The 22839-nt window shown below is 39.2% G+C and overlaps 1 protein-coding gene across 1 annotated transcript; it reads left to right on the forward strand.

Moving 5' to 3' along the window:
• Window positions 1–477: 477 nt before the first annotated feature.
• LOC121639315 (BEN domain-containing protein 5-like) lies at window positions 478–22684 on the forward strand. The gene is made up of 6 exons (XM_041984476.1): window positions 478–490; window positions 2177–2448; window positions 3147–3265; window positions 10629–10756; window positions 12508–12718; window positions 22317–22684. Exons 2-6 carry the CDS (start codon window positions 2222–2224, stop codon window positions 22682–22684), a joined length of 1053 nt encoding a protein of 350 aa, XP_041840410.1. The 5' UTR covers window positions 478–490; window positions 2177–2221.
• Window positions 22685–22839: the final 155 nt, after the last annotated feature.

Genomic DNA, 22839 nt, shown 5'->3' on the forward strand with positions numbered 1-22839 from the left:
TTTGTCGCAATTGCCGTGATGTTCGCTTACGTTAGATATACGGATGGCTACAAAGCGATCGTCCCAATTTCAGATATAAAAAATTTTGATCCGAAAACCTACAAGAATGACGTTCTTTATCAAATTCTCTGGGAAAACGACTACTACAACGGTCAAGTTCTCCTACTGAAAGGTAAGTTGATGCAAAGTTAAGATTTTTATAGTGTATATAAGCTAACGCCATCATTAGCTTAATTTAGCTACTAGCATAAGACACCACTTTTTATATATGGTCTTCGACAGACTTAAGCTTATTTACATAATTAGCTAGCATGTTAACATACACACTTACGTACTTACCTTTTCATAGAAACTCGAGAGGATCTTCAACAGTTCACAGAGAATCCTCGGAAGCGGATTAGAGTCCCAAAGGTCATGGAGGAGGGGCTAGTTGCGGTGGAAAAAAAATCCTGAAGCGGTCAGAGAACGTAGTGACTTGAAGAAAAAAGCGGTAAGTATATGCAGGGCTCTCATCTCTCACGCATTGGGCGTGAAACACATTTCGACTTGCTCACACGCCGAATATACCATTTCTCACGGTGAGAAATCACCATAGACTGTAAAATCAAAGATCAATGTCGCGCCGGAATAGTACTACAAGTCCCACAATGCACTGCGGCTGGTTGCTGCGCGACAGTCCGCAGCTCTTCAGCTAGAAGCAGAAAGCGGCGGCACCGGATAAACAAAGTGGGACCGCTCGCTTTGACTTAACTTGAGACGAAGCGAAGCCACAGCGTTCCTTTTCCATGGAACCCAGGGACTTTACACTCATTGTTAAAGACGCAGGTGATTTGAATCATACACCAGAAATTACTGTGTGACAAGCCTTGGAAATGGAACATGTAATGAGCTGTAGAAAACAAGCTGTTCCGTTTATAGGAGTTAAATGTTCAGTTAAAGTTTTATCTTCAGGAGATAACCCTCAGAGCTCTATCAGATTGCACTTTTTCAAAGCACCATTACTAAAAAACGGGAGCACACAGAGCTCTGCTTTTAACTTCATTACCAAGTGGAAACTAAGATAAACTCTGAGTTTTTGTTTGACTTCAATGGACCAAGTAAAACCGGAGATATGATCTTGAATTTAACGGTATAAAAATGTAGTGGGATATGTTTGGATAATCAAGACTGATTTTGTAGATTTATTGATTCAGTTAGCATTTAATGTTATTTATGAGTTAAGTTGATCTAATCAGCCGATAGTTCGAGGTTCTAGTCAAATACTAGCATTACAACACAAACAGCTGCAGATAAAACCAGAATATAACAGATTTAACCAATCTGGCCCACTACCTGCATTTGGCTTTCATGCCCTGCTCTAGAAAGCTCCACTGAGCAAAAACCTCCATAATGAATGATAAATGCTGCATCTGATTGAACCAGTCAGATTAAACAATCATGATTTAAAACTATTAAAAAAATCAGCTTTTATATGTTTTATTTTTATTATTGATATTCATAGCAAAATATCTGAAACAACTGCTGCATTATGTGGATATTGTTGTTAAAAAGCAGATCACAGTATTACCTGAACATATGAAAAACCATACTTTCTGTTCATTATTAAAGTTTGAATGTATAAATGCAATTCACAGTGCTTAAGCATTTTAGTCATTGCTTTGCACTAGGTGTCCAACTGTAATATCTATTTGTGTGTTCTATAATGCATTTAAAGATATAAATATCAAATAAGAATCACAGCATTTGGTTGTCTCAAATGTCGGGAAAAAGCAACTCAGAATTTGAACATTTCTCATCATGATGCTCAGTGGTTAATGCTGTCCAATCTACCAAATACGCTCCTGATATATGGTAGGACCATTGACTTTTTTTAATTTATACACGTCATGCATGTCATGAATGTAGTGGAGAGACCTGAAGTCAGCATGAGCCCATCATAGTGAAACTGTCCAAGTCTGCACGGGACATAAAAATTAGCGCTGCAGACCAGGGGCCTCATTTATCAACAGTGCGTAGGAATTGCTTCTATCTCCTTAAGCATTCACTATTTGTATTTCAAGTTCTTACAGTAAGTGTCCACATAAAAGATCATACTTGTGAAATTTTCTTTTAAAGTGAAACACAATTATACCAGTAAATGCTTAATAAAATATTTTTTTTGTGTGTTTTGTGTTAGAAAACCATCCAAGCAGCTGAAGGAAATGAAAAAAGAAAAAGCCTTATGCGGATCTTGGAAGAAAAAAAGGCAATGAAAAAAACTTCTCCACTTCTTGCAAATGAACAAAAGAGGAAGAGGGAGGAAACGCCGCCAGACAGCTTCTCTGACAGTGATGAAGACGGAGGAGGAGTTGTACCACAACGGATATATGATGAACTGAAACTGAAGTACCACCAAATGCAAAGAAAGATGCAGGATCTAAAACAAGATGCGGCCAATTCCAAAGAAAAGTAAGACGGGATGAAAAAAGTACACTTAATTAATTAATGTATTTATCACACTGAACCAAGTAAGGGTTTCTGACATACGTTAGCATTGGAGAGACTAATGACAAGCATGCCGAGGCTGGTTACCCACTGGATGGTATACTCCCTTTGCTGTCCTTTGCTTGTCGCAATTTGTTGCGCGTTTATTTTGGAAAAGTAAAACACTAGGGTTGGGAATTGCCTTTTATTATCAAGAAAGGAGTCCACTGTGAACCTTTCATTCTTCTCACATATGACCTGAATCAGTGTATACTGTGTAAATGCTTAAATGAGGAGGCTAAAATTCACTGAAGCATTCTGGTATCAAGCCACTGAAATCACTTTCAACATAATATTTCATCACCAGTGTGTAGTGATGCACGATATGTAAAATTTCAAATGATTAAACGATTAAGATCTGGCTAGGGATAGCAAATGGAAACTACACTTTTGGCAAAATTGTTTTTTATATGCTGTCCCCTTATCAATTAAACAAATAAAATTGAAATAATATTGGCCAATATCAGATTGATATCGGGCTGATATCGATATCCAGTTGTAAAGACAATATTGGCAGATACTGATATTGGGCCGATAGTATCGTGCACCACTACCAGTGTATTATTGTGAACGTACTGTTGGAGTTCTTAATGCTGCTCTTTTTTTTTTCTTTTTTTATGAAGATTTGCTCAACTAAACAAGAGTAAATGTGAGCTGGAACTGGAGTTGGCTAAATATAGGGAGGCAAACCTTTCTCTGCAACAAAGCCTAGATGAGGTGCTTAAACAACTCTTTTCACAAAGTGAGTATTATCTGTTCATAATTGCACATGAATAACTAATAGCAGTATTTTTCTTTTGACAGTTTTTTTTTTAGATGTGCTTATAGGATATATATATCCTTTTGAGCCACTACAAAAAACCTCTGCAATAACATAAAGGGGAAAAAAATACTAAAAAGGGTTAGGCCATAGGGGTCTCTACATACAGTATTAAATATAGCAAAGTAGGGGCATTTTATAAGACATTGCTGAATATGCAAAAAATGAACTTTCATTAATAACTTTGCAACAGTGTTAACTTTCATAGGTCATGTACGCTTGAACTTCATTCATGTTGACTGAGGTGAGGTGAATGAAGAATTTGAAATGACTAAAACAGGTGGGCAACATTTCCTTTGGAGGGCCAGGTTGACTTGAAATAGCAGGTTAAGGGCCACACATTCTACATTTGAATTGAAAGATGATATACATGACATGGTACCAAATAAAAAAATATCATGTACTATTTCTAAACAAAAACATTCTCATGTACATGAATACATTCATGCATTTTGGCCATGTACGGGCTAAAACAGGGGTCTCAAACTCAAATAAAGCGTGGACCAAAATGTTAAAATTAGTACAATTCGACGGCCGGACACATTCTTTATTTAGAACTTATTGAAATAACCTCTTTGCACATATTGACACTTGTGCCTCCAGTCATATCAGTCAGCAAGAAGTTACATAGGAAGACCTGACAGTATGTGCCAGTTATGCAGCAGTTCGATGACAGACAGTCGGACGACAGACAGTCGGACGACAGACAGGAACGCGTGCGCATCTCCCGTAACTGCAGCACTGCTAAAAACAAATCGAATACATTTTTTAAAAGTACGCTTTTCTACTCTCCAGCTATTTCACCTGCAGCTGTCAAGAGCTCTGCGGTTCCTCTCTTCAGTCTAACGTTCAGCTGCATTCGGGCTTCGTGGTACATGATGGCACAAAAAAAAAACATTTTCAATCATCTTCTCAATTAACAACAGGGGATCAGGTTGCTGGAGCTGATGAATGAGTGGGACAAGGACTGGCGCATGCGTGCGCCACGCAGTGCGTTGTGGAATTTATTGTAGATTCACAGTATATTAGTGATTGGTGCAACATACCACTAGGCCAGTTATAATTATAATTGAATATTATCATGCAGGTCGAGGATTATTCCATTGCGGGCCAGTTATGAGGAAAAAAGGGTGCAGTTACCTCTTCTAATAAATCAACAGAAATCATCACATCAATAATTAACCGGCAGCGATACGACGGATATTCTAATCTCCATCGACGGGAAGCTATCCAGCCTCGATGCCTGGCTCTCCCTGCTGGAAGTTCTTCATCGTGAGTTTCAATCTTTAAGGGAAAGTTTGGAATATAGCCAAAAGCAGGTGGAAGCTCTTGCTACGGAGAACAACATCCTCAGAGACTCGGTGAAAACCCTCACCGAAGGAGTAAGCCAACTATCAGTGGAAATTAAAAAAATGAAAGAGTTAGTCCTAGATCTACAGGGCCGTAGCATGAGAGATAACCTAGTTATTTCAGGGATCCCAGAGCAGGTGGAGGAAGATACAGAGGCAGCTGTTAAAAAATTCATCAGATCCAACCTTAAACTTCCAGAGGAAAAGGTAAAAGCCATCTCTTTTCATCGGGTTCACCGCATAGGGAAAAAAAAAACCGGAGGGCAGACCCAGGCCGATAGTAGCTAAATTCGTTCTCCACAAAGAAAAAGAGGAGGTGAAGCGTTACGGTAGACAGCTTCGTGGGACTGACCTTAGCATGAGCGATCAGTTTCCCAGAGAAATCCAGGAGCGTCGCAAGATCTTGTTCCCCATCAGGAAGAAATTCCTGGACGGAGGAGCCCGCGCTGTCATCTCGGTGGACAAGCTTTACGTTAATGGACAGCTACATCGTGACCATAACACCACTCCCTGGCTCTACTGACCTCAGATATGTATCCACACAATGCACACTTTGCACAGGTGTTATAAACGCTAATCAGACTCACTGGGCTTAAGTCACAGAGTTTAATGTTTGTTCACAATAGACAATAACACTGCCAGTCTCTAATGTTCACAAAATGGACTTATATTTTATGGGTTTGTTTTCTTTTTTCACCCACTTCCCCCTCTTTTTTGTCGTTTTCTTCCCGCTTTATTCTTCTTTTCCTCTCTCTCTGCACTCTTTTTTGTTTTTCTTTTTTTCTAGCTGCCACCTCACGGAACCATATAACACTAATGCTAAGCTGCACAGTACATTTAGTAATACCTGTATATATAACCCAACACTCACATTTATTAATTCAAGTACATTTAATAACATTCAACACAGGCACACAACATTACGCATACATATTCATACACTTACACACACACACACACACACATTCAAATTTATATTAACAAGAAGCATCCAACACTCACTTTTTCACCACAAGCATGACCATCCTTAGATTTATCACTTGGAATGTGCACGGAGCTGGGACCAGAGAGAAGAGACTAAAAATCTTTAATAGATTAAATGATCTGCAGGCAGACGTTGTGTTCTTACAGGAGATTCATATTACAAAAAACATCAGTTAATGCTCTCTCTACAACCCAGTTTCCTCATGTTTACTCAGCCTGTTTTAACTCCAGACAGAGAGGGGTAGCCATTTTGATAAATAGAAAAATAACATTCACAGAAATCAGCGTTATCACAGATCCAGAAGGGAGATTCATCATAGTAAAATTATCTATTCAAAATATGAAGTTATGCTTAGCTAACTTATATGGCCCAAATGTTGACGATCCCTCCTTCTTTCATTCTTTCTTCACATCACTTTCTGAACACACAGATAGCACACTGATCACAGGGGGGGATTTTAACATGGTTCTGGGCTCAGCTGATAGGTCTAGTAACACTGTAAATCATCGAAACTGGCAATCCACAAACACTGTAAAACAATATATGGAAGATTTTGGACTTTGCGATATATGGCGGTCTTATCACCCTAATATCAGAGAGTACACCTTCTTTTCCTCAGTTCACCATTCATACTCTAGGCTAGATTATTTTCTGGTTAGCAGCTCTTTGGTGAGTGAGATTTCAGAGACCCAGATTCACCCCATCACTATCAGCGACCATGCCCCAGTTTCCTTTACTTTGAGGAACACGAGAATCACACCACCGACTAAAAGCTGGAGATTTAATACAGCGTTGCTTAAAGATCCCGACTTTATCAGCTACTTCACAAAAGAATGGGCTATATACTTAGAAAACAATGACAAACCAGGAGTCTCAGCATGTGTTCTGTGGGAAGCAGGGAAAGCGGTAATGTGAGGCAAAATCATCTCTTTTGCGTCACATAAAAAAAAGAACGAAAACTCAAAAATATTAGAATTAGAAATAAGAAATAAATCATTAGAGGACGCCTACAGTGCTTCACCAGATGAACCAACGATGAACCAAATAAGGAAGGCTAGACTGGAATTAAATTAAATAATCAACAAGAGAACAGGATTTCTGGTGCAAAGATTACGCTTGGAGACATTTGAACACAGTGATAAATCCGGAAGATTTTTAGCTAACCAGTTAAAAATAAATAAGGAAAAATCTACCATATTGGCTGTTAAAGATTCAATAGGTAATATTACGCATGACCCAGATGCAATAAACAACATCTTTAGAGATTTCTATAAAACTCTGTATACATCACACTTAGATCCATCAGACAATGATATCCATCATTTTCTTAACAACATAGATCTTCCAGGTTTACAGCAGGAACAAGTCACGGCCTTAGATTCCCCCCTCACAGTGGAGGAGCTACATGAAGCCCTTAAACATATGCCCTGTAAAAAAGCCCCAGGTCCGGATGGCTTCCCAGCAGAGTTCTATAAAGAATTCTGGTCAATACTGGCCCCAACATTTTTCAAAATGGTGACACAAATAAAGGAAAATGGTTACTTACCCCCAAACATAAACTCTGCCACCATTACTGTACTATTAAAACCAGGTAAGGACCCCACAATACCATCTAGCTACAGACCCATATCACTGATAAATGCAGACCTTAAAATAATTTGCAAAGCATTAGCTGGAAGGTTAGAGAAAGTAACTCCTCTCATTATACACCCTGATCAAACAGGCTTTATAAAGGGCAGATATTCCACTGTTAACATGCGGAGACTAATTAATATAATAGATTATTCTACCATCAATAACCTGGAAACAATAATAGTTTCTTTAGATGCAGAGAAAGCTTTTGATCGTGTTAACTGGAAATATTTACTAGCTACTCTAAACAGATTCGGCTTTGGCCCATCTTTCATTAACTGGATTAAAATCTTATTCAGTTCTCCTAATGCGAGTGTTAGAACAAACGACCAGACCTCTCCAAGTTTTAATCTACAAAGGGGTACCAGACAAGGTTGTCCACTATCTCCCTCACTTTTTGCTATATTTATTGAACCGCTAGCTGCTGCAATTAGACAAAATAAAGCTATTAAAGGCATTCAGTCCAAAAATATATTTCATAAAATAAGTCTTTATGCTGATGACGTTTTACTATTCCTCCAGAACTCACAAACCTCTCTATCTGAAACAATCTCACTAATTAATAAATTCTCATCACTGTCGGACTACTCCGTTAACTGGTCTAAGAGTACAGTTCTACCCATCAACTGTAGCTTTCAAAATCTACCCAGCATCACCTTAAAATCAGGTAACATTAGATACCTGGGTGTAAATATTCCCTCCAGGCTCTCAGAACTAACAAAACTTAATCACACTCACCTTCTTAAGACTATAGAAGATGATCTTGCTCGCTGGAAATCTCTACCCATTTCACTCATGGGGAGAGTCGCCACCATAAAAATGATGGTTCTACCCAAAATCAACTATTTGTTTTCTATGATTCCTATGAAACCCCCCTCTACCTGGTTTAAATCGCTAGAATCACACATCTCCTGATTTCTCTGGAAAAATAAACCACCCCGGATCAGTTTAAAAACTTTACAGAAGCCGAAAGATAGAGGAGGATTAGACTTGCCTAACTTTCAACATTACTTCCTAGCTAATAGATTGCAATATGTCCTAAAGTGGCTCAAACCTAGTCCACTAGATGACCTGTGGATAGACATAGAACAAGCATTTTGTGACAATTTGGAAATTTCTGATCTTCCTTTTTTCAGCTTAAGTATAAAAAAGCAAAAGTGCTTTAAAAGTGTCAACATCAGCACTTCTCTGACAGCCTGGTGGGAATTTCTCAATAAAACCAACTCCTCAATAATACCATGTAAACTCACACCCATCTGGAACAATCCTGATATTCTACTAAACAAAAATATGCTAAACTTTAACCAATGGATTAACCAAGGAATTAAATACTTTGAACATATTATCCATAATAGAAACATGTTATCTTTTAATACACTCTCATCACAATATGGGATTAACAGCAACAGATTCTTAGAATATCAACAGCTCAAAACCGTAATACAAACAAAATTCCCCCTTCACCGAACAGATCTGGAACTTCCTCCAATAGTAGCAGATTTTATGGACCTCTGTACCCCCAAAATACTTTCAAAAATATACAGATTAATGTTAAAAATAGATGACTCAAATTCCCTACCTACTTCAAAATGGGAGATAGATTTATCCATCAATCCTAGTCAACCATTTTGGTTACAAATATGTCTTAATGCCTTTAATATGACAGACAGCCCAAATTTACAACTCATACAATACAAAGTCCTCCATAGAATGCATTATACAGGACAAAGGATGTTCAAGATGGGTCTTAATCACTCCGATATCTGCACACAGTGCACAGGTAACACAGCAGATGATTACTTACACGCTTTATGGCTTTGTGCACCTGTCCAGAAGTTCTGGAATAAGGTCTGTGAGGATTTATCAACATGGGTTAGATGTAACATTCATGCATGTCCAAAACTTTGTTTACTGGGTGACCTAAGTGACATTAATATAGACACTAACAAAGCACATATGGTCCTCACGGCCTTATGTATTGCAAAGAAAACTATTCTAGTGAACTGGAAGTCTAAAAACAATCTAAATATTAACCAGTACAGAAATCTCCTGTTGGATCACATCAGTCTAGAGCAGGCATGTCAAACTGGTCCAGCAAAGGGCCGTGTGGCTGCAGGTTTTTGTTCCAGCCAGCCAAGAGCACACAGTTTGACCAATCAGCTGTCTGAAGACTGAGATCAGTTGATTGAATCAGTCAAATCTGGTGTGCTGCTGCTTGGTTGGAACAAAAACCTGCAGCCACACGGCCCTTTGCTGGACCAGTTTGACATGCCTGGTCTAGAGTCTGTATCGGCATCCATTAAACACCAATCAGTTAACTCTCAGTCTTCCTGGACCCCGCTGATTAGTCACATCACGTAGTGGGAGGGGGTGCTGGGGTCTAGTCGTTCTGTGGGGGTCAGGGGTGGGGCTGGCTGGGGGGCCTTGGGGGTCCATCGGCCCTGGCCGTTTCTCTGGGTCGGTGGTCGGGGGGACCATTGAGTAGAGGACGGTGTGGCTGACTGGCTCCGGGGCCTTGGGGCCTGGGGGCTGGTGCTCACTGGGGGTGGGCCGGGGGGCGACTGGGGGTCCGGGGCGGTTGGGGGGCTGGCCTGGGGCTGGGGTGGGGGCCGGGCGGGGGGCGGGTGCCCCGGGGTCTGGGGGCTGCCTCCCTCCAGCTCGGTGGGCCCTTCCTGGGCCTGGGGGGGCTTGGTCGCCCTGGGCATGACATCGGGGTCGGGCTGATCCAATGCCGGGCAGGTACCCTTGGGATTACAATGTGTCCGTTGGGTCTAAGGGAGGGGTAGGGGGTAGGGGGAAGGGGGGCGGCGGGAGTCCTGGTGGGCAGTGGGGATGGAGTCTGCTCTCCTTCTCGCTCTCTCCCCTCCCGCCGGGGGCTCCTTCGGGGAGGATGGGGGCGCTGTGCCTTGGACCCGACCAGGATGCGTGTGTGCGGCCTGGGGCTCTCTGGTCCCCTGGTGTGGTGGCGTGGGCTGCCGGGGGGGGGGGGGGGGGGGGGGGGGGGGGGGGTGAAGGGGAGTGAATGGGTAAGGGTTGGGGTACAGAGGGGGGGGGCGGGGGGACCTGCGGACATGTTCCTGTCCCTGGGGTGCCTAGCCTTGGTGTTGGGTTGGCGTGGCCCGCGGTGGTTTTGCCTGGGGCGGTCGGGCCCCGTCGGGTTCCTGGGTGGGGCTTTGCTGGGGGGAAAGGGTGGCCCTTGGGCCTGTGGGGCGCCTGCCCTCCGTGCGGCCCGCGCCGCAGCGCCCGGCGCCCGCTGGGCCTGCTCGCCAAATTTCTACTGTCACTGTTTGTGTTACATGTTAACACTATGTGGACAAAGGGTCAATGATGTCTCAGGTCTCTGAGCCTGTCACCAAGTCCACAACTTTAGCCACCAGCCCCAATTCAGAGAGTGAACCTCTTCAGCTGCCGAACACCCCAAGGGTATTGGAAAAGAAGGATGGGAAGGTACATGTTTGTTTGTTTTCCCTTCCCTCGTAAGCTTTCAAGTAATGGTTTGGGATTGCTTCTAATTTGACATGTCTTCACTATATGAATGAATGGCATGTACTATTGGTGTTCTAGAATGCGCCACTAGATGGCAGCACATTGTAGTAGCTCTGTCTTAGCTATCGTGATTTTTTAAATACAGGCGTCTTTAATAGACTTCAGCTGTCAAATTAGGATTTTACAAAGAGGATTTTCATGTCGATTCGGAGGCTGTACTACACGGGAGAGTTTTCTGGATATTTTAGGCTCTTTTTGGCTCTTTCAAAATCTTGTTATGATGAGTTTCCATGGCAACAGAAGACTTCTTTACCAGCAGGATCAACTGATAAAACTCCCAAATCAAGATTATCAGTGAGATAATCAAATCTTGATGGTCTGGACAGAGCTAATGAACTGTACATGTCCATTAGAATTTTTCATTTTTTTTTTAATTTTTTTAAAGGGACTTAAGGCGACTTTGAGTCCGTGCTGCCGGGACAGGCGCTGTGGGTAACTACAGCCACCAGCGAAGCAACATGGGAGCGTGCACAAACACTTTACAGCCTGTCCGGACATATTCTTTTTAAGACTCACAAGATGCCGCTGATAAAGTCTTCTTTTTCTTCGTGGTGCCACTTTTTTGTGGGCTTAGAGTGGATGCAGGTCGTTTGCTGGCTGCAGAAGCATCCATAAATATCCCTTCAGTGTTTGAATCCGAGTCTGCGGCGGCCATGTTCTTCCTGTTCAAGAGCTGTCGGCAACGCGCATACAGCGTCAGTTTACGTCACATCCCCACGACTGTGCGGGAAATTCGGACGCTGAACGGCAGCGCAATATGTAGCACATAGCCTGTTCAAGGCAACAGACAGATACGCGGATGACCTCGTTATGTTGGGTTTTTAATGTTTCACCACCCACTTTCTTGATATTTTACATGCAGCCAGAGATATGGGGAGGTTTTCATTCTGCATCAATTCCATTACAGTGATGTTGAACGGTGCACATTCAAAAAGGTCTATAAAAGTCCACAAAAACTTGGCAATATTCCTCCATACTGCTGGTCCATGTAATCCAAGTGTCCTGAGTGGGTAGCATCCATAATTTACTCAAAACAACATAATTTAGTATATTTTTATGAGCTAAAATGCAGCACATTGCATTTCCCCATTGCGCATACATGAGACTAAGGAAGCTGGGGGGTTGCGCGTTCAAGTCTGCCGCGGCTTCCCTAGTATCTTGAACTCTCATCCAGGAAATACAATATTTTAGGGTTTAGGGTCTAAAAATATACTATATGATATCGTTTCCACTAAATTGTGGACCTTTTTGCCCGGGCACAGTTCAACATCACTGTAACGGAATTGATGGAGAACGAAAACCTCCCCATATCTCCGGCTGCATGATAAATATCAAAAAAGTGTTCCAGAGTGTTAATCAGCATGGGGGTGAGTAGAAAATGAAGCATCATTCTGAGGGTGGAGTATTCCTTTAAGTTTGGGGTCTTTCTTTCCATCTTCATCTATTTCTTTCTCCCTGCATCTCCTTACAATATGATGTAAAGGTTCAGGATTGCTGTCTTCCATAGTGCAAGCAGTTGGAAAATGTTATGAATATAAGATCATTTAAATTAATAGAGATTTACAACAATGTCAATAACCAATAGCACTCCCAACTGTTACTGCATTTCTGTAATATTTAGCAAAATAAATGTGTAAATACTACTTTTTCAGATTCATATTGGAAATGAGGTTTGGCTGCGAGAGGAAGTCTGGAACAAGATCCAAGCCACAAGAAAAGACTCGTTGTACGTCAAAGAGTTAGCAGTGGCCATCTGGGGGAGCAGTGAACTAAAACAACGGAGTGTGTCAGGAAAGGAATGCCCCACCAAAAACACTGAGGCAAAGCCTCCCATGACCCCAGACAGGCTGGGAACCCTCAAAGGTATACAGTACAACTCCTTACACAAATGTCATTTTAAAGGAGCTAGATACTAAATTCTGCCTCAAGTTTCAGGAAATATACTGAAATATAGCATGGACAGTGACATCACAAGCCAGACCATGCTTTCAAATTAGTTTGTATGACCCCCTATCTTCGGAACCGTTGGACCCACCTCCTTTTTAAAATGACACAGCAAGTGAAGAGCAGCTGGGTACATTTTTATATTTAGCCCTGACCTAGCTACCATTACAGACAAATGTGTGGCTCAGCTACTGTCATAAGCTTAAGTTACAGTGCCGTATGAAAGTTTAGATACACTCCCATTAAAGAAAAGGCTAAATTCATAATGGTTATTCAAATAACAAGAAAATGAAAAAAGGAATGATAAATAAAAATAATGATGCACGATAAGTAAACTTCCACCGATACCAATAACAATGTGTTCATTTGATGTAAATAATAGCAAAAAGCACAATTTCATTCAGACAACAAGGTGCATCCCTTGAAAACTGTTGAACAGACTGATGGTTTAATCTGCAAAGGTCTTCATGGAGTCTAGTTGCTTTTGAAATACAAAATATTTAAATCATTTAATATATCTTTATTGCTGTATGCAAGCAGGTGCATTCCTGTGCATGCAGCATTGCTTACTGCAGCGGTTCCCAAACTTTTTCTGTTGGGTCACCCTTTCATCGACATCAATGAAGTCAAGCCTCCCCATCACAACAAATGCTCCCGATGCGTACACAGGAGCGTATGAAGAAAAGTGCCATGAAGCTAGGGGTGTGAATCTAGCAGCAACTCATGTTTCAATTCGATTCCGATTCTTGGGGGAGCAATTCGATTCTGTATCAATTATCGATTCAAACCAATCTTAATTCGCATTCAATCCTCTTTAGTAACAAAACCTGCTGATTAACTCCATTCCTCTATAAGCCAGAAACAGTTCTGAGGAATTGTTTAATTAGTTGAAAGAAAACTGATCATTTTCTTCAAAAAACAATTTAAACCTAGCTAACATGACAATTTTAACATGTCTTTGTCACTTAGCAGCAGCTTTGAAAGTAGTCAAGCTAATAATTTTTAGCCTTTCAAAAAAATCCATTCTTGGAAATTTTGAAACGATTCTAAATCTTGATGAACAAAAATCTTGATTCCGATTAAAAACTATTTTTTTCACCACCCCTACATGTAAGCAGTCTTTTATTTATCGGCTGATACTTTGTTAACTTTTGTTCAAAACCATGTCAGAGTCAAAGGGAATACTAATTCTACTGCTATAGTGTTTTAAACCAGGAAGCTGAGTTAAGCTTTCAGTAAAAACGTCTCTGCCACGACAGCTGAGGAGTTTATTTCTAAAGTGATCAGCATCTTTTCTATGGATGAAAAACCCCAAAGTGGATTAAAACCCACACAACCCACTGTGGTCTTTCTTTATTACCCACCATTGACCAGAACCATCACCTGATCAAGCTCAGGGACAGATATGCATCTTGATAGTTTATTATTTTTATTTATCTCTTTTTTTTGGTAATTGAAATCACTGCTGTTGTTCTATAATGGTTTTGCCTGTTAGTAGGCCTACTGTTAAAAAAATGTGTCCATGTTTTGCTAGCAAAACAGCTGTTTTGCCAGGTTATTCAACTCCCTTCCCTGACATATGTCTGGGTCCCCCTAGGGGTCCCGACCCCCAGTTTGGGAACCACTGGCTTACTGCATGTTACAAAGTTGAAGGGGGGGCACGAGAACAAGAAGATAGTTCTTTGAGTATGTAACAAGCTTAAAGCCCAGCAGTGAATAGATGCCGAATAAAGTTCCTTTAAACCTATTTAACATTGTGTGTAGTCAAGGTGAAATTACAGTGCATGCTTAGAACAAGCAGTAGATTTTACTTTTTCTATTCCAGGCCAATAATTAATCAATTTTTATTCTTTTTTTAAGATTGTTTCTATTGCTGGTTGAGGGCCCAGGATCTGGAGAAGGCAGAGGTGGACAGGAGATCGAAGCTGGTGGGCTTCTTTATCTCCCAGAAAATTCAAGACTTGAACAAGAAGGACAAAAAAAACTTGGAAAAATGAAATGAAAATTGATGGAAAGCTTTTATCAAACTGCATTTGTCATTTATTTAAATAAGGGTTTTGGGTTCCATTTCACTTAAGGTTTTATTTTTATTGTGTTTATGCTTTAAAATAGACTTTTAATAGCCTTTTTATAGTACATTTTCATGACCAGTTTAACCAGATTTCCAATTCAGTTATCTGTTCTGGTAAACTTTTACGGTGAAATTTACTTAGTAAATATTGACATGTTGGCAGTAAATGTGAAACTCACCGTCATTATTGAATGGATTTGTTTAATAAATATGTCATTGACATTGTCTTGTGCTGTTTAAAACATGCCATATTCAGTATACCACCTTAAACCTATATAAAGCAGCAAAAACATGAGTGTAGATTTCCCCCTCCAGCTTGACCAGCTAAAACCATCAGTATCCAGCTTGACCAGCTAAAACCATCAGTATCCAGCTTGACCAGCTAAAACCATCAGTATCCAGCTTGACCAGCTAAAATGTGTCCAAAACACACCCTAGACCAGCTATACCAGCAAGAGTACTTAGACCAGCTGAAATTAAGCTGGTGACCAGCTTGACCAGCTTAGGATGGTCAAGCTGTTTTTTTCAGTAGGGGTGTTTAATGATGAAAGAGAAACTGAAATGTGCAAGAAAGCTGAAGCATGTTTTGAGGAGTTAGAGAATCCTTTCACAATTCTGAATTCAGAATACAAGCGGTCAAAATTCTTCTCTGGCAAGTTTGAAACTGTAGAACCAGTTGAGTGTGTGATTGGCTCAAGACTTGACACAAGGCGAAATAAAGAGACTGGAACATATGATCAAAAAGTTGTTCAAGATAAATTCATGTATGTTCCAATTTTATCTACATTGTAGTCAATATTTAAAAGTCTGTATACTGCAGAAATGTTGAGCTCTGCCACTGACGACTCAAGACTCAGAGATATTTGTGATGGATCTTTATTTAAGACTCACCCTCTGTTTTCAACTGAAAAGTACACAGTGCAGATCCAAATGTTTCATGATTACTTTTAGAAATGGTAAAAGGAGGTTCTGGAATTGCCATGTCAATGTAACTGCCCAGTAATGTTCAAGTTATGAAAGTGAATTTGGCTAAACACAATGGTTTTGTTTACCGCCCACATCTGGTCATTTGTGGCAAAGTTGAATCTGAAATGCCTCTTTTTTACCAGATTGTGTCAGTTCTAATAATGCATGAGAAATTGTCGCTACTCACTTCACCTCTATTTACAGTAACTTTCCAAGAACATTTCAATGCATATGAAGTGACCAGGACAAAGCAAGATTTTGTTGCCTTTCATGTTGATAATCTGCAATATCCTAGGCCTTTTGACATACAAATGTCATATGGAGTGAATGACACGGCTCTCTTTGTTGTACCACGTTGTTTTCTTTGGTGAGCACCGTGTAATGTGGGTAACATGTTTTATCTCACTCACAAAACATAATAAACGCTGTTACTGTAACTTTATGTTTGTGTTTATTTCCATTTGATAAGTTGGATGACAGCAATTCTGTAATGCAGCATAGTAAAATAGCATCCTATGACCTAGATGTAAAAAAAAATAATAATAATAACACTGTAGAGATACAAATATTACACATAAGAGTGTCATTTGAAAAACTAAATTTGGAGTAAAATTAACTATTGTAAGTGTAATCATATTACTCTGAACAGTGTGAAAAAAACACAGTGTTAAATATCTTTACACATTTCATTGTTAATTTTGACACTGGTCATTGAGTAAATTTTACTCTATTTTTGAGTGGGACCAAATATTATCTGAAACAGAGTTAAATTCAACTCTCTAAGAGTTACATTGACACTTGGTCTTTTACTGTGTAGCATTGATTCTGTGTAGTTTGGTGAACTAGTGCTCATTTTGATAAAAAAAATTACACTGTTCATTTTCTGGTGTTATTGTATGTAACAGAATTCTGTCCTGAATACTAATAAAATTAGATAGATGAAGAAGGCAGATCCTCACTGGTAGAGCCAGTTGCCACAGGACCTCAGAAAACTCAGAGTTCTTTGCCAGCCAAACATGATGATGATGCCTACAGCTTGCTTCTTGCACAATAAACTGAAAGAGTAAAAGTAGGACTGCAACTAATGACAATTCTGACAAGTCGACTAATCAGATTATGTATCATGATTATTATAAATGGATCTTATTTCACTTTCAGCTTTGAAAACTTTGCATGAGGTTATGTAAGTCCAGCGTTCCTCCTCTTTAAATGTTCAAGTATTGCAGACGTACTTCCGTGGTATGCAAGATCCGTTTTAAAAATCTCACATGTATTTAATTTATTTTGTAAGTTTAATATGAAATTATCCCAAACTTTTGATGTTCTCTGCCACCTGGCAGACTTTATAGTGCATGTGCAACTCTCAACAGAGATAAAAAAAAAGACAATGTCTCAATTTGTAGGTGTTTTTTTCTGCCAAAAATAGTTGAAGGTTAAAGTTGTTGTCGACTATTTTTATTGTCGACATCTGATGGCTTGAGATGATGCTTCAGTATTTTCAAATAAGGTTTCTTCTTCATGATGCAGTCTATTTTATTAAGTTCACCAGTTCCTCCTGTATCAGCCCCACACTATAATGCTGCCCCCGCCATACTTCACAGTTCAAATAGTGTTTTCAGGTTTACAAGCTTCCCCCTTTTGCCTCTAAAAGACTGATTCAGAGTCCACATCACTGCAGAACCTGCATCAGTTCACATTACACAAACAGATTACATACAGCAGAGTCCTGCTGCCTAAAGACTGGAGATAGAACTATGTCAAATATGTGACAAAATAGAAAACGAACAGCCTCTACAAAAGGTTTAAGCTTTTTATTAACCAGGTTTTAATTGCTTATTATAACTTAATATTCCATTGTGGTTAGTCAGCTATTAAAATCAGTCACTGATGTCTAATATGAAAAACAAAATAACTTTGAAATTGCCACATAAGATACCCTCATTATTCCAGGTATTCATGCTGCTGTCTATGTAGATAGGTATCAGATAGGAGATAACACAGCATAGGCAGAGCAGACAGAGCTTTCAGGTCACGCTGCCTCAAATGAAAAATCTAAAATCGGATCCGAGCGCTCGTTTTCTGTTATTTCGTTGTTTCGTTTGTTTGTTTTTTCCCCCCATTTTCTTTTGAAGCACAAAATCAGAAAATGGTTAACAGTTCATCCGATTTTTAATTTTGGGTTAGAATACAAAAACATTTCAAATAAAAAAAAACACAAAGTACCTAAATATACATGGACCAAACGGTGGTGAAAAAAACACTATGTGTCCATTTCTGCTTTTCACCCTTATATGTTATAACTATGGAGTGATGCTTTTATACATAGCTCACTGGAGCTAAGTAAAACAAAGAAAATCTGAAGGCTAACTTTACTGCTGTGTAGTCATCATACACATACACATAAATGGTGAATCAACATAACCCTTGCTTTTTTTTCTGTTTTCTGGTTGCAAAGATGATCATGCCCAGACCACAGTGAAGACCTTATGGACAACATGGGACTACTCAATCAGAGGATGACTGATGAACACCTGAAGTTCCAGTTTGAACATCATATTGGTGTGGGACTATTTCATGTCCATTGCCCTCTCAGATCATGTCTGGGCTTGGTGACTCATTGCTCTTACTGACTGTTCTCAGTTAATTATTTATTCATTTATTTATATATATATATATATATATATATATATATATATATATATATATATATATATATATATGGGGGGGGTTCTTCTTTTATTTTGTGTTTTTGTTTTTTGTCTAAAAGACGCTCCTATCTTAAGTACCCTGTCACCGGCATGTTAACCTCAGACTACAGACGACTAACGTTTCTCTACTACAGAAAAACGAATGGATATGAATTGTGAGGGGAAGGGGCTTAATATCCAAAATATATAAATGCTTGGTAGCTGAATGTACCGAAACATCTGCAGAGTGACTGGAGGTGTGGAAAAGTGACCTGAATGAGGACATTTCAATGGAAGTATGGGAGGACGCATGTACTAAGTCACAATTAAGAACTACTAATACCCGTCTGAAATTGCTGCAGTATAACTGGCTCATGCGAAAGTATATTACCCCTGAAAAACTTAATAGATATAATAGAGCCATACCCGACACCTGCACTAAGTGTGGGAAGGAAAAAGGAACTCTTTTCCATTGTATTTGGCAGTGCACAGAAAAACAGAAATTCAGGCAAGAGGTGAAATAAAACATTCAAAATATCTTACACATTCAACTACCTTTAATCCCTTGGCTATTTATTTTGGGCTTATATCCAGATAATTTGAAGGTGAAAAATAATCAACGGATGTTTGTAGATTTAAGTATATTATTGGCCAAAAGAGTAATAGCCCGAACATGGAACGATGTCAAAAGACCAGCAGTGGGCAGATGGATGTCTGAGTTATCAACAACACTTCCTCTGGAGAAAATTACTTACACAATAAAACATCGGCAACACAATTTTCATCAGATCTGGGACCCATTTATTAACTATGTAACAGGAACAGACTTGGCAGGTATGTTGGAGGAGACCGAGATGTATCAACAGTGGCCCTCTGCAGTGCTCAATGTATGAAAACATTTTTTTCTTTTTAAATATGTACTATGTATTTTTAATTGACTAAGATGGAGTGTAACCCTTTAACCTGATCCCCAATCAAGAACTGTAACATAGGATGGGTAAGGAACTGGTTGTTCAACATGTATGTTTAGTACATGTAATTGTGTTTATTTTCTTGTATTATATATCAATGAAGAAAATAATGTTGGCAAAAAAATGCTGTTTGTTTCCTCGAATGCACTATTTTATTATCTTATATTTATCACAACCTTCATTATGTCCTAATAAAGCACTTTGTGTTACCTTTGGAAGGAAAAGTGCTTCATAATTAAAATTAATTTGATTGAATTAGTCATTTTTAATTTGATTTAATATTACATGCTTGTCAGTGTTACATGCATTCAGCAGGGCACTGCAGGGAATTGAACCCTATCTAATTTCTGAGAGTACCATTACCAGTGCCTTTTGCTTTTATTCATTTATTTTTGGGGGTTGGGATTGGGGTTGTATTTTGTTTTGTTTTGTTTTGTTTTTTTTTGTTTTGTTTATTTATTTATTTATTTATTGGGAGGTTGGGTTGGGTGTTTTTATCTTCTTTTGTTTTGGTTTTGTGTTTTTTGTTTTGTTATTTGTTTTATTTTTGGGGGGTTGGATTGGGGTTGCATTTAGTTTTGTTTTGTTTTGTTTTGTTTTTTTTGTTTTGTTTATTTATTTATTTATTTATTATTTATTGGGAGGTTGGGTTGGGTGTTTTTATCTTCTTTTGTTTTGGTTTTGTGTTTTTTGTTTTGTTATTTATTTATTTATTTTATTTTTGGGGGGTTGGATTGGGGTTGTATTTTGTTTTGTTTTATTTATTTATTTATTTATTTATATTTTGGGGGGCTTGGGTGTTTTTATCTTCTTTTGTTTTTTTTTTGTTTTTTTTTGTTTATTTATTTATTTATTTATTTATTTATTTATATTTTAGGGTGTTTGGTTGAGTACTGTTTTCTTCTTGATTTTCTTTTTCCTTGTTTTGTTTTTTGTTTTAAAAGACGCTCCTATCTTAAGTACCCTGTAACGGGCATGTTAACCTCAGGAAAGAAGGTACAGTCAATTCTAGAACACTGACATCAAAGAAAATTCTAGAATCGTCTTTCATTCTAATTTTGGACACCTTGTTTTGTGATAGGCTTGTATCTTCCAAATGACTTCTATACTAATAAAATACTGAAAATATTTCAATATTTCATTAGCATAACCAACCTTTGACTCAGATGACAGGTGTAAATAAATGTCTTCTCATTTATTAATTTATTAATTAATTACTATAGAGGTCTTTTCTAGTTAATACTTAGTTGTTTTCCCTACCAAATCAACGAGCTTGTGGAGAGAAAACCTTTGAAGGATAAAGGAGGTAAATAAGTTAAACTTAAGGAATTGTACCTGCCTGAAGGTGTCTGTGAAAAGTACTTGTCATAACATAATGTTACAAGGTTTTTCCTCCTTTAAAAGTTGTGCATGTTTCTCTTAGATGTTTGCAATTTATGTTGTTTGATATTAGAATCGACCCTGAAGGAATGCAAAAGTTGTCCCAAGTCTATATTCCTCGATAACAACAAATGCCAATTAGAGCAGATGCAGACAGTGCTAAGATCCATTTTGCACTGGACCACCTTGTCTGAGATTTATCATCCTCTAAAGGCTCCACCTGCGTTTCTGCATCGATCATCTGCAGTTTAGATTTACAAGTATTTTCCTGCAGAGTCTTGTATTTTTCTCTTTCACACTGATCCTTGTATAATACCATCTCTTCTGTCTTTGCTTCAGACTGTTTCTTTAAATTTTCAACTGATTTTTGTAAGCTGTCACTGATTGATTTCACCTCATTTATACTTTCCCTAGCAGAAATTATTTCCTTGTCTCGTTTTGTAACAAGCTCATTTATTTCTAAAATTTTTTCTGCTATGTCTTTCAGTTCAAGCCTTTTTGTCTGGCTTATATCGCAGTTGTTTTGATTAAGCTCAGTAGCATGATTCGACTTAATATTTATCGTTTCAAGATTTTGATTGTTTTTTAACAAATTATTTTTTTCTTCAGTTGTTTTATCTTGTCTACATCTACATAAGTTCCGTTCTTCATGAAGACTTCTCCTCAACTGGTCATTTTCCTCTTGTCGTTGATGGTATAATTTTTTAAGTTGAGCTATCTCAGTAGATAACTTCTTGTTTTCCTGTGTCAGTGTTTCCTCTTTTTCCTGAAGTTTCTGCACTCTTTCTCTATAACATTCATTTTCTTTTTCAAGGGTCCTCATTGTGTCTGAAGGATGAAGCTTTCTGTTCTCTGCCATTTCTACTTTTTTTTTCTATCACTTTAACCAAGAAATAAATACTTTGAAAATCAGTATCCTTGTATAAATTGCAATTACGACTGAGACTTTATGGTGACAAGATTCTATTTATAGTCTCTTGGTAACCTTGTGATGCAAAAATGGGCGTGTCTTGCTTTAATACATCACAAATGGGCGTGGCTTTAATACATCACAAATGGGCGTGGCTTTAATACATCACAAATGGGCTGGTCTTACGCTTTAATAGGTAAGTGTGGGGGTGTTATCATAGGGGGCGTGGCTTCATCACCCTCGCAGAAACTCTGATTCTCGATGTCATGGTTCTGTGTGTATGTGAGTTTGCAGGTAGGGCTGAGCAGATTGCCATGGGGACGGAGGGTGGAGGCTGGAGCCACAATTGATACCACCTGCAGCTCATCAGCATGCTCGTTAGCCGGCTTTACTCCCAGCTATTTAGGATCAAGCAGGAGCTCCAGTCTTCGCCAGATTGTCATTCTTTGCAGCGTGATAATCAGGCCTCTTTCTTCGATCTGTCTTGAGCCTTGTTCTCTGGAAAGCTTATCTTGTCATTTCTATTCCTCAGCCACAGACCTTGACTTCTCGGATAACCACTGCACCCAGGTTAAGGACTATTCCTCGTACCAAGCTGACTGCCTGCCTGCTCGCCCTGCCTGCAACCAAGCTCATATCACCGCCACCAGAAACCATCTCTTGGCTACTCGTCCACCATCGGTCTACCTCTGGAACACAGTAAGCCGCTGCCTTAGCAGACATTACCCCACACCTTCTCAGACCTGCAATAATCCTCTGTCCTCTCATAGGAAGAGCCATCTGGACCTGGACCACGCCACAATACTTGTTATTAATAAACATTGTTTGCACTTTCCTCCTTGCCTCTCTGAGCGTTCTGCTTTTGGGTCCGCTTCCTGGTACCGCGGCCACAGGCCGTGATACTCGAGTTTGTAAAATTCCACGTATAACCCTATCAGTAAGAGTTTTAACCGCGTTAAAATGAGCTGATGGGGTGGTTGGGTTTGCTTGGGTTTAAGGTAACCTCCACAATGGTTTACCTGTTACCATGTGCTGACGTTAACATGAATGACAAC

This window comes from Melanotaenia boesemani, chromosome 5 (genome assembly GCF_017639745.1).
Source record: "Melanotaenia boesemani isolate fMelBoe1 chromosome 5, fMelBoe1.pri, whole genome shotgun sequence".
NCBI lineage: Eukaryota > Metazoa > Chordata > Actinopteri > Atheriniformes > Melanotaeniidae > Melanotaenia > Melanotaenia boesemani.

Bases quoted from the DNA above. Each gene is read 5' to 3' on its own strand.
- LOC121639315 (XM_041984476.1), top strand. From the start codon at position 2,222: ATGCGGATCTTGGAAGAAAAAAAGGCAATGAAAAAAACTTCTCCACTT. The intron at 2,449-3,146 runs GTAAGACGGGAT...TTTTTTATGAAG, and splicing joins GCGGCCAATTCCAAAGAAAA to ATTTGCTCAACTAAACAAGA. The intron at 12,719-22,316 runs GTATACAGTACA...TCTATTCCTCAG, and splicing joins CAGGCTGGGAACCCTCAAAG to CCACAGACCTTGACTTCTCG.